This window comes from Homalodisca vitripennis, chromosome 4 (assembly GCF_021130785.1).
Source record: "Homalodisca vitripennis isolate AUS2020 chromosome 4, UT_GWSS_2.1, whole genome shotgun sequence".
Lineage (NCBI taxonomy): Eukaryota > Metazoa > Arthropoda > Insecta > Hemiptera > Cicadellidae > Homalodisca > Homalodisca vitripennis.
In genome coordinates this window covers 70,756,952-70,772,243 of record NC_060210.1, presented here as the reverse complement: position 1 = coordinate 70,772,243, position 15,292 = coordinate 70,756,952, and the positions used below count along the sequence as shown (strand labels likewise).

The 15,292-nt window shown below is 32.0% G+C and overlaps 1 protein-coding gene across 1 annotated transcript in view; it reads right to left on the bottom strand.

Moving 5' to 3' along the window:
- Positions 1-1,394: 1,394 nt before the first annotated feature.
- Positions 1,395-15,292, bottom strand: part of LOC124359496 (nucleoporin nup124) — a 59,386-nt gene continuing 45,488 nt past the window's right edge. Inside the window, 2 exon segments of the mRNA XM_046812267.1 lie at positions 1,395-3,068; positions 7,209-7,362. Of these exon segments, the coding sequence (XP_046668223.1) occupies positions 2,878-3,068; positions 7,209-7,362 (345 nt within the window). The 3' untranslated portion in view covers positions 1,395-2,877.

Here is a 15,292-nt window from a genome sequence, read left to right as displayed (position 1 = left end):
TTCGGTTAATGTAGGGTTACCTTCAGCAAGTCTTTTGCCCTTTGAAAATTGGCCCTTAATAATAGATCGAGATTTTTTTAGTTTTTGTAACTCTTCTTCTTCTTTAGTCATTTCTCCTTCTTTTTACCTCGTCGCCACTGTTAAATTACTAAACTTATAAAAATAAGAAATAAACTGTAATCTGCCATAACATTGAATTGTATTTTCAGAACCACATTTTTAAAACATAAACAAAAAAACATCTGATGGATTAATTATAAAAGGCAAAATTAAATCAATCATATGTATCATAAAGTCATGAAGTTACTCAGTGTAAAGTGAGAGGAACGGACCAGTAGGAGTGGTTCAGAGTCCAAAGAAAGAAACAGACTGGGCAGTGGGCATACATGAGCGGCAAGTGAAGTCACTTAGAGTGGTTTCACCAATAAGGAGTGGGGAGGAAATGTACGAGTCAAGTGTTGTCTCTATTGTACCCAAGCATGTTACCGGCCCTCTTTCGATCAAATTCAAAGCTAAACCAATCCCGTGTATTAAAACAATATAAGAGTCAAAAATTTTATTTAATGTGTTAACTATTTTTCTGACAAAAATTGCCTGCCAAAAAAGAAAAATTTTCTCATGAAGGACCTTTTGAAGGTTTATAATTTATTTTCATGAAAATGAAAAACTACACTTTATAAATTGCTTATCATGATGTAAATATACTTTTGTAGAAGAGTACAGAACTCCAGAATTTTATTATAACTGTAACTATGTTTTAAGACAGTGTTAATGAAACATAAGATAAAAACTGAATATGAAAAGAAGTCACATCAATTCAGTGGTTAAAGTAAAGTTGAAGGGAGCATAACTGATGAACAAATATACATCAGTTGTTCATTTTTCTTCATCAATTGTTTATGTACAGTTGTTCATTCTTGTAACTGTAGAAATCAATGAATATTAAACATCTGATAAAAAAATTTACTTTTGAAAGATTTGTGATATGTCATAGGCCATTTCATGTTGGTTCTAAAATGAGGCTTAGATGAAGGAATATTTGTTGATGTAAACAACTTTACAATCTAACTAACATCAGTATATTGAAATAAAAATATAACACAAACAGCTGATTTAGAATCATAATTTTGGAAATTCAAGTGAAATGAATGCTCCCATGATCTATCGGGACATTTATCAATTACATAGACACTCGGATATAACAGTATAGATGGTGACATCGTTACGTCAGAAGAGCTCAGTGGAATGATAGATTCCACTACATGATGTCTGAGAACGTCTGACACAGGATGGGAAAGGGTTAAATCTTTAATAACATTTCAATATGGGTACGAAGTTTAAGTATAGAAATATACTTTTGGGAAAATCGGTTTAAAATTCAATAAAATTTTCAATTTGATTGCAACTCTGACACTTATTTATATATAAGACACAACAAATTACAAAAATACAGATTATCATGTTCCATCCACTTATATTCACTTGAACAATAGGTTGTAAAAAAGAATCTTCTATTATAGACCTTCCAGACCTTTTAGTATTACAAAGTATATAATAGAGAATTTGAATTATTATATTAGTAATAATGTTTGTAATTTATTTTTCTCAGGTAATTACAGTTTCATATTGTCTTGGTCATTTAAGTTTTTGTTTTATGCAAGAAATAGTTTTTTTTTTAACTATGTCTTATACAGCAGAACATTCTTATCAGTCTACTATCAGACTTAATTTATTGTACAGTTAAGTTCTTTACAGCAAATAAAAGCAGTACAAGATGCAGCAATTAATTGTTTATAAATATTGAATATTCACTATATAACATACAAAACTGACATGCATAGCTTATGAGCGTATTAAATGCAACACATCACTCAACATTTAACTAATTGAAAATCTACTATATAGTTCAAGTTTAGGACTAGGAATGTTTTATAAACTATTAACGTAAATAATCCTATAATCATACAATACATTGTTCTAAAAAAACACCTGGCAAGACAATAGGCTGATAAAAATAAAAATCAACTTTTTTGAGCTTCTCACTATGGAGATAGGAACACAAGTTTTATTTGCACCTGTTTCTCAAAGATTAATGTAAACCTTGAGTAACACCATCCTTAAAATAACCAATTAAGTTTTCATTGAATTTAACATATCATAAAATAGAAGGTAAATTTTTTTAAGAGGAATTGGAATAGAAATAGCCCACACCAATTAATTTCATTAAGACACACCAAATATGATTTTATTCTACATTAATATTGTTACTTTTACTCATATTCTTAAGTAAATCAAGTAAATCTTTTACTCATATTCTTAACTAGAACCAGAAATACAGAATTGCCCCTGTAGGAGTGAGCTACAATTAATTGAGCGTTAATACTATACATTATGAAAAATGATTGCTTAGAAGTAGTATTCAATATCCAGTTATAACAAAATGTTATACATATGAATAAGCAATAAAAGCAATATAATAATATGAGCGCATACATAAATACAGTACATAAATATCACAATCACATAAATAGTTTAATATAATCCAATTTTAACACACTTTGGAAAATTCTAATTTACTTTGATCTGTTATATTATTGATATTTTTGAATAAAGAATGTGTGATAGCAAATAACACAGAAATTTAATGAATTAATGGATGACAAGTTTAACGGTTCATTAACTTATATGAACCATGTCACAAACACATAAATGTAAATCAACAGTTGGAAGAATTAGAGTGAAAACAAATAAATTTGAGAGCCTAAACATATAAATAAATAAACAATGTGAACTTTCTACACAGAATGTACAGCTTCCTCTTAAATATTTCTTAAAATACATACAGGAATAATCAGTTGAGGAAATGTTCGGGATAAACTAGAAGAGGAGATCGGAGGCGGTGTCCTCACTCCACACCACCGTAGACTCTGGCGGGGCTGGCTTGAGGTGGTCCTGTGGTGGGGGCTGTAAGGGCGCAGGACTGGTGGAGGGCTGCTGTAGAGGTGTCACACCTAGCTGCCATTCTCCTGTCCCCATCTTACGAGGGGTGTAGGCACCCAGGGTTCCTCCTACACATAAACTACAGTTGCACTACACTACACTACAAGGACCAAACATCTAGGGATAGGTTACTAAAATACAGTACTCTACTGAATAAAACTGTTTAGTTACTAATGTCGACAGAATGTCAACCTACATTTTCATATATTTACTAATGATTTATATTTTCAAAACAGACATATTCTAATGACATTCACTTTGCACGGACACAGAAACTCCTTCACATAACAGCAATGGTTCAATAGAATAGTGTTTTTTTAACAATGGTCCAGAAAGTTATCATTGAAAATGTTAAAATTGTCATTCACATATCCATTCAAGAAGTAATTACAAATGAGATGATACTGATTATACGGATTATGTTTGATTTGAAACTATGCATGATACATGTTTTTAAAGTAAGTACCGTTTTGAAATTCCACTGCTGCAGCGCTACGGTCGATGTCCTGCATTTGTGCACTGTCTACCTTCATCTGTTAGTGAGCCATAGATGCAATTACGGCAAAACTGAACCAACACCTGCCAGAGGGTAAGAAAAATTGCCATGATTTGATATACAGAGTGTCCCAGAACCCATGTCGGATATTTAGGAGATCGTTCCTGTGGTTGTAGTTCAATTGTTTCTAATTATAGCTGGATTTTTATGTTTTTGGTATTCTATCTATATGCATGTAAATATTTTTCAAATTTAAATGTATTTTTCTTTCAAATCCTTACACATACTTCAACCAAATGGCGCATGAATGTTAATATTCATAATGTGTGTTAACAACATTTATAATGGAGAGTTTATATCTATCCATTTCAAGACGTGGCCATTTGATATACTCGTAATTGCAAATGTAGAATATATGGTAACAAATAATAGTTGTAATTTCAAGAGGGTAGCTATTTAATTTTTTTACTTAAAAGAACTCAAAACAAAAGCATTTTATGAATATTTTACAAAAATAACAAATGAAAAAAATTATATTAAAATTCAATCCGATATCATTCAAGTAAATCAAGTGAAAACTAACCCACTATTGTAACTTTAGTTAAGATAGCACATGGGTGTTTCATACTTACTTCAACCTGTTCTAAGCACATAAATTAAATTATTTATGTGACAAGACATTTAATTATAATCAAATGTAGACTAGTGGCAGTATTCATATTATAAAAGTAATATGTATTTAAAAACCTCAGTTGAGTGTATTTTATTATTATACAAAATACCTTGAATTCGTCACCGGTTATTATTAAATACCATGCGTTTTGTATTAATACTATTGTGTTACTTTATGACTTAGAACCATTATAAAAGAATTAAAATTTATTACAAACATAACATAAATAGTGTATTTCCTTAACTCAATAAGAAGAGCTCCTTCATTGAAATCTGTATATCTAATTAGGGCCTAAACAACTTATTACACCAATGACGATTGTTTAACTCCCATCACTTACGACACACGTATGTCAGGTAACATCTACAGGTATTTTCATCACTTTCTTATAAACATGTTAAATTTGTGATACTATTAAAAACCTTTTCTTAAGATTACATATTTTATTCTAGCTCACTAGTCAATTGAAAAGCTAGACAACTCCAAAACTATGAAACTATTGATCCAGTTGACACTTCAACTGGCACTATGGCCTTGCAAATAATGACTCAGTCCAAGGACAAGTCTAACTGGAACAGTAACTGTAAAGTGACTGTCCAGAATCAGTTTAATGCTCTTATTGAATGTTTATAAGTCACGATATCTGATATAAGGTTTGGTTGGATATATCTAAAATAATGTAATTAATTAGCACCCTTTCTTTATGTTCTGGGCTAAATTAAAGGAAAAAAATATCGGTAGTGTACTTTATTATTCCATTTAAGCCATTCACAGAAACTTTAATTCTTCAAATTTCTTAGTTTAAACATGTTTTCAGGTAAATGTAACCACTATACTAATGATTCAGTGCCAAGAGGCCAGTCACTCAACACTAATACATGTTTACCTGTTGCACTGTTCGTACATAAAGAAGCTTTGTCACCTTGACAATTCAAGGCTTGTTCAGACAGCAATGGTAGTAGAGGTTTCACTTTTAATTCACCTACTGTTGGTGTGCTACAGGTTGAGGTTTTAATAGAAATAGGTGTCGAGTACACAGGCCAATATTCAGGATTTGAATCGAGAAAAATGGAGGAGCTGTAAAAGTCAGGAAACGGGGAATATCGCGATTTGTCCTTACTAAATACAGCCGGAGGAACACGAGCCACCGATGCTGAAGAGTCTTTTTTGGACATCAAGTTGTCAGATTTCTTATCAAGATTGTCATTTGGATTTTGCAAAGTTCGTGATGGTACCTGTAGAGGATCAGGTAATGATTCAAGTTTCCCACTGACACGAGTTTTTTTCTTGGAGTAGTACTTTTCTTTGTTGGTAGGTGAAGAAATTGTAGGGCTTGCAAGCGGAGTTTCTTTCTCTACGGAAACTGTAGAACTACTACTGACTACTGGATTCAAAGCTATGTTCCTACTGGTAGAAACAAGTCCTGATGCTACACTGCCAGGAGCAGAAGGGGATCTACGAAGTGTGGTTCGAACTGGTACTGGAGGTCTGACAACTGGCAATTTCTGGGGAAGCAAAACTCTATCTGGAACTTGAAGTGATGGGAAAGAAACAGTTTTTAACGCTCTAGTGGGGACAGGAGGAGGCAAATAATCAGGTGGCGGAACACCTATAGAAAATTGATTTCAATCAGAATTACAACAGTATTTATTTTCAATACACATGATCATAAATTCATAATGCCATAAACACTGACGAAATCTAATCGAGAAAGTCAAACTACTTTAATTTAATCCAAAATTGTAGAATTTATATCTTGCAAACCAAATATTACATATATCTAATGATTCATCTATTCACTATAGCATATTACTCATACAAGGAAAGTGGATTTCTCACTGTGACAGTACAGTGCAGTCACCAGCTGTTAATTGATGAAGCCTAACTAACATTAGTGACTAGGACCTGGCAACGTAATTCCCAAGAGCTGTGCTAGATTCTAATTTAGTAGTATTAGAATCGACCATCGGATAGCCTTCTGGGAATTTGTTCTGGTGGAACTTTACATTTTCCTCTATCCTGTGCTATTAAGGTTCTATGATGTTTACTTACAAGTGGTCATTAGGAAAATATTATAACTTCAGTGTATCAAACATCACAAAAATAACCCCACCATTATCACTAATTCCCCTACTTTCCGTTACCTAAGACAGTATACAAACTGGAAAACACTGATAGAGATAAAGTGTAAACACTACACTACAAATAAACTAAATCACAAAAATAAGCCAACATTATTTTTATTAACATATTTAAAGACTGATTAAAATTGATTCTCTATTGTCAAAATATGTATTGTATAATATAGATAAAAGTGGTAACCTTTACTAAAAATAACTAAAATTAAGCAGTAACTGAAAGTTCATGAGAATTTTGAAATTCAATATCATGGTCTAACTCCTTGATTATTTACAAATAAGATACAATCTAATCTCATACTTTGACAAATTTCTGACTTACCTAGGATTATATAAGACTGAACTTTTGTTTCATGGATTATAACAACTGTAACCAAATTTTGTTAAAATGATTGTACTAAACATAATTATCAAGTAGGTAGATACTCTCTTCTGATTATTATCAGAACACTAAGTTTTATTGTATTATTATACTGTATTGTATACAGATTCTGACTACAAAATTTTTGAAGAGAGAAAATTTGGTCTCATATTTTCAGATTTGAATTGATAGCTGTAAAAAAACCGCTTAATCTTTTAGTTGATTTTGTATTCTATATTTTTAATATAAGTATATATGTCCACCGTTTCATATCTGTTACACTAAGTATGTGTATGTGTAGGATAGTTATGGAAAGAATATTTTCCTCTAAGAACTTTTTAATTCATTTATTCCAATAATTATATGGTATTTTATACTTTGAACTTTGTATTATTGGCATTACAGATCCAGAAGGAATGATTTCATTTCCAGTAGTTAATATTAGCAAACGTACCAAGGAGTCAATAACTGAACCACCTACACAACGAAAAGACATCTTTGAAATGATTGGATTGAACGTAAAGAGACAGAGACATTTACCTAGGGCGAGGGGCAGGCTGGGGGAGGGTGGTGCATGGCTTCTGTTTGTGCCTCCATCTGTATTATCCTGCTGCACTGTCTCCTCCTCCGCCAACGATGCTTCTGACGGGTACTCAAACATTGTTGTCGCCTCGTCATTGAATTTAATCCTCAGCTGCAAAAACCATTTGACTATTAACACAAAAGAGTACAATAAGACATAAGATTTATAACTGAGACATATTCTTTTTTAATTAACCTTGGAGTGTCCAGGGCCGGTGAGATCGGCCCACCAGTATTTATAAGAAGTGGCGAGGACTGAGTGGATCATCTTTTGAGTATTTATTGTTCTATTACCAAATGTTATAATGGCTGATTATATCATTAATATAAAACTATATTCTTACTTCAATATCTATTTTAACCCTTATGATATCCTGGTAACTGTTGTAACACTATCTATAACTACTGGGATGGTACAGTAAAGTTTATTTATTTGCATTAAAATAATTTTCTTTCTGAACAAAGTAAATCTTAATTAGCGTAAAATATTGTTGTATAAAACTAATATGATTTCAAAACAAAAAAGGTTGTATATTGATGAACAAACATCTGTTAAAAAAAAAAAATAGCTGTATGAGTTCTGCTGATTAACCTACATTAAAACTTGCCCTTTTACAGTTAGTTACCGAAATTATTGAGAAACTATTGCTTGTTTTGAACCACAACAGATTTTAACAAGCTATAAATGAACTAAATTGCATTTTTATACACATTGCAATAATTAGAGAGATTTGATTTTTACAGTGATCTTTTGCTATAGACAATTATGTGTTCACTAATTTTGTCTTTTAATTAATTTCAGAATATACAAATGAAATCTTAAATGACACAATGGAGGATATTGAATGACTAATACAAGGAAGGATGTGGGTCACTTCCTGGATGGAATTTACTCACAACAATTCCACAAGAATAGCTAATCAAAATATTGCTGGAATGTGCTCTGTTTTAGACACAGCAGTTCAATATAAAGAAATCACACTTATAATATTATTGGCCTTTGAGTCACACAAAAGATATCATCCCGACCTCGAAATTAGAAGAATGGGAAACTATGGGATGAGATAATGAAAAGAACTGCATGACTGCATTTTGCATTTCCCTCACAAATTTGAAGAAGTTGTTCAAAGAAGACACTAGTTGCTTGGTTGATAAACAATATACTTCCAAGTCAAGAATCAGCCAGAATTGTGCTGTGAAATATAATAAATGACCATATGTTTATACACGTATTAATCTGGTTTATAGTTTAATTCACTATCATCCATTTGATTTATTTTATAAATATCTTTACTATAACAATTTGAATCTGTACAAGGTATTGACAAAACGAACATCTGTATGACGTACTGTACAGTACACACATTGGGTATGTGCACAGAAGCCTTATCAAACCATGACCTAGAACATTTAAGGTTTCCCAACCTGCACCACATTAGAATACCTGATAAAACATTGTGAATCAAGTAATCAGATCATGTGTTTTTTTAAACTGATAATTTTATTAAAAACAAAAAAATATCAATGTAACAGATTTCATGTTGTTGTACAATTAAAGATTCTGTTTCTATGTTTAAGATAACAACATTTTTGATAAAATAATATGTTCTTTAGATTTTTAATTTTAAATACATATAAAAAAGTATGTTTAAAATTCTTAATTATTTGTGTGAATGCAATATTAAACATGTAATATCCTTATTAATTTTTTAAAATTTTTTACCTAAATTTGTCACTGAGTCGTAGATCACATAGCCAGACTCTCAGTTTTATAAATTAAGGTTCGTATTATGGGGATTAAGTGTTAACTAAAACTGTTGATGGTTAGTGTTTTTATTATTTTTTAAAGAGAACAATCAATACTCTTGTTCGCCTTATTCTACACTTCCCCATAAGGCCTTGATTTAACACTACACTTCCCCATATCTTAAACAAGCCATGATTTAAGAATACAAGTATATAAAATCCATAGTAATCTTTAGAATTGCTTAAAAGCAATCTCAGACATCAAGACTGCGTTAGGTATCTTTCTTAAACCGATTAAAACTGTGAATCTATATGAATATAAGCCATTATTTTGTTATATTACTCAATGTATTTTTTTTTTTCATTATAAAATTTGATCTTAAACTTATAAAAGATATATTCGTGGACATAGCATCTCGTCAAAACCGAGATTTTCAAGATTTTTCACATTTTTTTACTTTGTTAGCTAATTTACCATAATTGTTTTCCTTATAGGTAGTATCACTGAAGGGACTTGAGTTCCAGTTCCAGCTCCAGCATCCTGTCAATTAAGATATGTATTTTTTGACCATGTTCAGATCATTGGAAGACAGGTCTTTCTTTATTATTATTTATTATTTATTTATTATTAACTTCAATTACCAAGATCATAGTCAAGATACCTAACATGTGATTTGGCGATGTTTCAACAAAAAGTGACACGAAAATTAAGTAATAAACATCCAATTAAGCAAAGTAGTAAATAAGTATGTTTGGCAACTTTTAATTGTTTTAAAATGAAAAACAAGCATTATTTTTGGTCAGTCCTAACATGGTTAATCTTTTGGAAAATGTTTTATCTTTGTTATCTTAGGGCAATAAGCTTAGAAATTGCATGTCCTATAAGGACCTTTACGCTGCTGCTTCTGGAGTGACAGGATATTCTTTCTGGATGGGTAAGGTTGGGAGTAGGGGCCGCCTCCTGTCAAGATCCATGACGAAGAACTTTTCAGCACTTGTCTCAGTCATGTCTTGCAAGAAGGGGAAGCCAGCTCTGAACCAACCTTCGCAGTTAAAGCAGGCAAGGGAGTGGCATGCCCTTATGTCAAGACTAGCAAGAACCTTTTGACACTTAGGGAGCCCCACCAACTCCAGCACCAACAGTCATCTCCTACAGTAGACTAGACCTACAGATCTACCAGGGCATTGTTCTACTTTTAAGCCCTTGCTGAGTTTACATTAAGACACCTTAACTTACTCTCCGATCCCCTATCTAGAGTTGACTTTGCAGTTTTCATACATATAGGGTGAGTGCACCAGTGAATGACCACCCCCCAGTGAATGACCGTTTTTCATAAAAAAAATAATATTAAGAAAACAGAGCATCCTGACCAATCACAACTAATATTAAAAACATCTGTGGTCATTCTCTAGACTGCATCCAGTTCCACAACATTTTGGAGGGAAAGCAGTGGTTGATTTATTTGATAGTTAGTAGCAGTGTCTTCGACTTCCACTAATCACTACACCAGCAATAAGAATCCCGTATGTCAGGTAAGTGTTGACATCATTTATTATAGACAACTCAGAAGTTTTGTTATGTTTGTAGCTATTTATATTGTTATTCAAAGCGTATACTTTGGTCTGAAAGTGATTTTACCAAGATAACCTCAAACCTTTTACGTGAAAACAGGTGGTCATACACTAAATCGGATCCCTAGGAATAACCAATGAATGACCATTTCGGTCATTCACTGGATTCAAGTTATTATTTTTTTTCTGAAGTGAGCTGTTTATTATAGAATGCTCAATAGCAGCAGACTTTTACCAATCATCAGCTGGAATATGCCTTAGTCATCTTCTTCCAGTAAATGACCGGGGGTTAAAGTTGGTGGTCATTTGAAATGATTGAAATGATTTAATGATTGAAATGATTTATTAGCCCAATAGAACATTACAATGTTATAAGGCTCGTCAAGAAATAATAACACTAAATACTAAATAACAATTTAAAAAAATACTAACTACAACACAAGTAACATATAGCTAATACTAGGTGGTATGATATTTCACATTTTAATTATTTTCTGGTGGATTCGACGAAAATCGTCAAAAGTATAAATTTCAGTTTGAAGCATGTATTCTTTAATAGTTTTTTTTGAAAGCCTTTAAATGTAGGAATCTCTCTCCATGCTAAAGGTAATTTGTTAAAAACATGCTGACTATTGTAAGAGAAAGATGTTTTAAAATGGGTTGTTCTGTGTATAGGAACAGGTAGAGAATAACTATTACGTGTTGTGTAGTTATGATGGGAGATAAAGGGATTGGACTGTAATTCTTTTATATGTTTGAGTTAAAACTTCCATTATGTAAATACTTCTTACTGTTAAATTTGAAGATTAAAAAAATGTCCTCTACATGATTGATTAAATTTCAAATTTCGTAGAATTCCGGATTGCTCTCTTTTGAGTTTTTGAAAACCTGTTCAATAAATGGTGAACTTCCCCAGGAAACAATTCCATATCTCAACACAGATTCGAAATAGCCAAAATAAATAGTTTTTGCTTGTTCTTAAGTCAGTCAAGTCTCTAATTTTACGAATAGCATAACATGCTGAATTTAGTTTCCCATTTAACTGACTGATGTGATTTTCCCATCTAAGATTGTCATCTAAAGTAACACCAAGAAATTTACAATTTTTTGTAGAAGTAAGTTTACTTTGGTAAAAAGTTATTTCAAGTTGTTCTCTAAAGTTTTCTAATAAAGTGAAAATTAAGTATGGATGTTTTGGAAATATTTAAGGATAGTTTGTTAGCTTTAAGCCAGTTAAAAAATCAAACTAATGTTATCATATAATTTTTGAGATAGTTCAGTTTTATTGTCAGATTTAATCAAACTAGTGGTGTCATCAGCAAAGAGAATTAATTTGTCACATAAATTGAACTGCTTGGGTAAGTCGTTTATAAAAATTAAAAATAATATTGGACCTAAAACTGACCCTTGGGGTACGCCTGCCTCCAAATAGCGGGCAGGAGATAGATATTTATGGACAGAACCAGCACTGTTTTGAACTATCTCTACTACCTGGCTGCGATCCCTCAGAAAGCTACTAAACCAATTGAGAGCAACTCCTCTGATGCCATAATACTCCAATTTATTTAACAAAATTTTCATGGTCTACACAATCAAAAGCCTTCTGGAGGTCACAGAACAGGCCACAGGTCGACTGTCCCTGGTCCAAGGCAGTTAGCACATAATCAGTTAAACTTATGATAGCATCTGAATGTTGACAAATTAGATTGAAAACCCAAATTGGTTTTTATTTATTATTGAGAATGATTTTAAAAAATTTTCAAGCCGTAAATTTTACAATAGTTTCTAATAATTTTTGAAAAAACTGAAAGAACTGAAATAGGTCTGTAATTTTCTGCAAGATTTGAATTATTGTTTTTAAATATTGGAGTTACTCTGGCTACCTTGAGACATTCAGGGAAGACTCCGTGAGTCAGGGAGCTATTCACCAAAGAGCAAAGAGGTTTTGACAGGATGTGGATGTGTTCCTTCTCAATATCCTTGGAGGTATTCCATCCAGGCCTGGTGACTTACTTGATTTAAATTTACTTATAACTTCAATTATCTCTTTTTTTCCACAAACAGGATAGAGATAAAATGAACCATTAACAAAATGGATTTGGCAAAAAATTTTTGTGGATCGTAATGCCTTGAATTCAGCAAGTCAAGTTGGTTTGAGATAATATGAGGTACACTTGTGAAGTGCCTGTTAAATGCTTATTGCAACATCCATTGGCTCAGTAATATCTTGTCCATTAACAATTAGATTAATGTTTTTTTACAGAAGCGAATGATTTAGTCCTCTGAATTAATGATATTCCAGGTTGTTCTTGGAATATTTTTAGAGGATTGTATTTTATTTACTAGGGGTTCTCTTTTTGCATAAAGGACTATTTTCTTATGATGTTTAAGGTAAGTTTTATATTCTTTCCAGCTATTTTCTGTGTTTATTGACTTGGCTCTGGCAAACAGCTCCCTTGACAGACAGCACTTGCCCTAAACCACATCAGTTACCCAGGAATATGGACTTGACTTAAGTTTTGTTATTGTTTTTAATGGGAATGCTAATTCATATATAATATCAGCTTATCACAACAACTTTGAGAAATTTGCATCAACCGATTCACCAGAAATCACATCAAACCCAGTCCTCCTTTTGCAGAAAGTCATGAAACATTCTATGACCCTGCTCAGAAAATATCCTATGTGTAATTATTTTACTATTTTCATTTTTTAGTAATAAATTATTGACATTTTATTTTCAAAATTTGAGAAAAATTATGATCTGAAAAGCCAGAGTGAAGGTTAAGACTTGATAGCAGATTCTGAGGTATGTTACTAAACAATATTATCTAAAAACAAGATTCAACATTTTTGGTAACTCTAGTAGGTTCATTTATAAAATATCTAAAATTATAACATTTTAAAAATATTCTTAAAAGCTAAAGACTCTGAGTTATGGTTTAATAAATTAATGTTAAAATCACCTAAGACAACTAAGTACTTTTTCTCTTTCAAAGCTAATTCAAATAACAATTGCAACTTGGAAATGAATATATGAATATCGGAGTCTGGTGTTCTGTAACAACTAAACAGTTTAAAATATTTAATTTATTAGAATTAGTTGAAATTAACTCTATAGAGGAACATTCAAAAACAAAGTCTTCACTAAATTTACAAATATCATTACGTTCAATAAATTGTATATGATTTTTTACAAGAAGACAAGAACCTCCCCCGTGAGTCAAACTAATTCTACAATAAATTGAGGCTACAACGTAATTTTTTATCTGAAAATATTTTAAGTTTTTTGCTGACAACCAATGTTCACTTATAGCAATTATATCTACATTTACATCATGACTCAGATACTCCAGCTGTATAACTTTATTTAGGATACTTTGAGCATTTTGGTGTAATAAGGTTAAGGTTTTTATATTATCAATATTTGTTTTTTTGTGAATCTATACGGTTCTTACAGGTTAAAGAAGTATTGTTTTGTGAATGTGATATACAGGCTAGGTTTACTGTTAATATTTTCTTGCGCTGGATGTTTTTTGGTTTATTTATGCATTTTGCAGAGTTCTCATTAGGTGTTGATGCATGGATGTTATGTAGAATAATGTCAGCTGATGGATCGTTAGTTTGCCACATGAAGTGTGAGGGTTTATTGATTAAAAAAGTGGAGTTGTTTTCCGGTGAAGGAGCTTTGCTTTTACTATATGTTTGTCCTGGTGTATGGATGTCTTTTTGTACAATTGTGGGTTTTTTTCACCTTTAAAGACTGATGATTAGTTCGGCTAAAAAATGTTTACCTGATTTGTTTAAGTGTAGTCCAAATTTAGTATAATGTGTAAGATGTAGTGAACTCGTGTCAATAAAATTACATAATTTTACATTACTAGCAGCCTCCTCAATCTTTACATTTACTTTTCTTATACTCTCATTGAGAGCAGGCTGATCTAGTCTATGAGGGATACCGATTATTGACATGTTAGTGTTGAGAGTTATATTAGAAAATATATTAAAATTAAAATTAACTACACTAGCACTAGTGGAGTCTGTGATGTCGTTTGTCCAGCGAGTAAGATAGCATGATCATTAAAGGTAAAACTCCTAGTCAAGTCCTGCAGGTTGTTGGCTACGTATTAAAAGGGGCTCCCCGAACTGCTGACTACCGTTACCTCGTAACCGCTGCCTAGTTTGGCTTCGAGAATCCGGTGCAAGGTCCCGGCCATGACTGTCCGCAGCAAGCAAAATTTTCCTCTTTGTTATTTTTTCCTTGGCTGGATTACTCTGCTGTGTTTTTTCTAGTCGGTGTGATCTTTGTTTTGTTTTTAGATCTACTGGAGTTTAAAGGTAAAGTTCTGATCACACTACAAACTTCCTCTGGATCATCAATGCGACCCTCAAGCACTTGAAAAGAGTTTCTCAAAGGCAGTGTAAATGTTTTAAGTTTTTTTGTCTTTATCAAAGTTTTCTTTTTCATTTTTTCAGGCAAACATGTTGGAGATTGTGAGTAGGAGAAACTGCTGGTATTTTTATTTAATAATTTCCATTATTTCTTCTTCTTTTTGAAGGACTAACATTTCTAGGTTATTGTTATGAATCTTGAGTTGTTTTATTTCTTCATTGGCTGCTATTAAGTCTTTATTTAAGGTGTCTACAACTAAGTTAAGAGTTTCAAGTGTTTCTCTAGTAGTTTTATTTATAAATTCACTATCTTCGTCATCATTACCTTCATC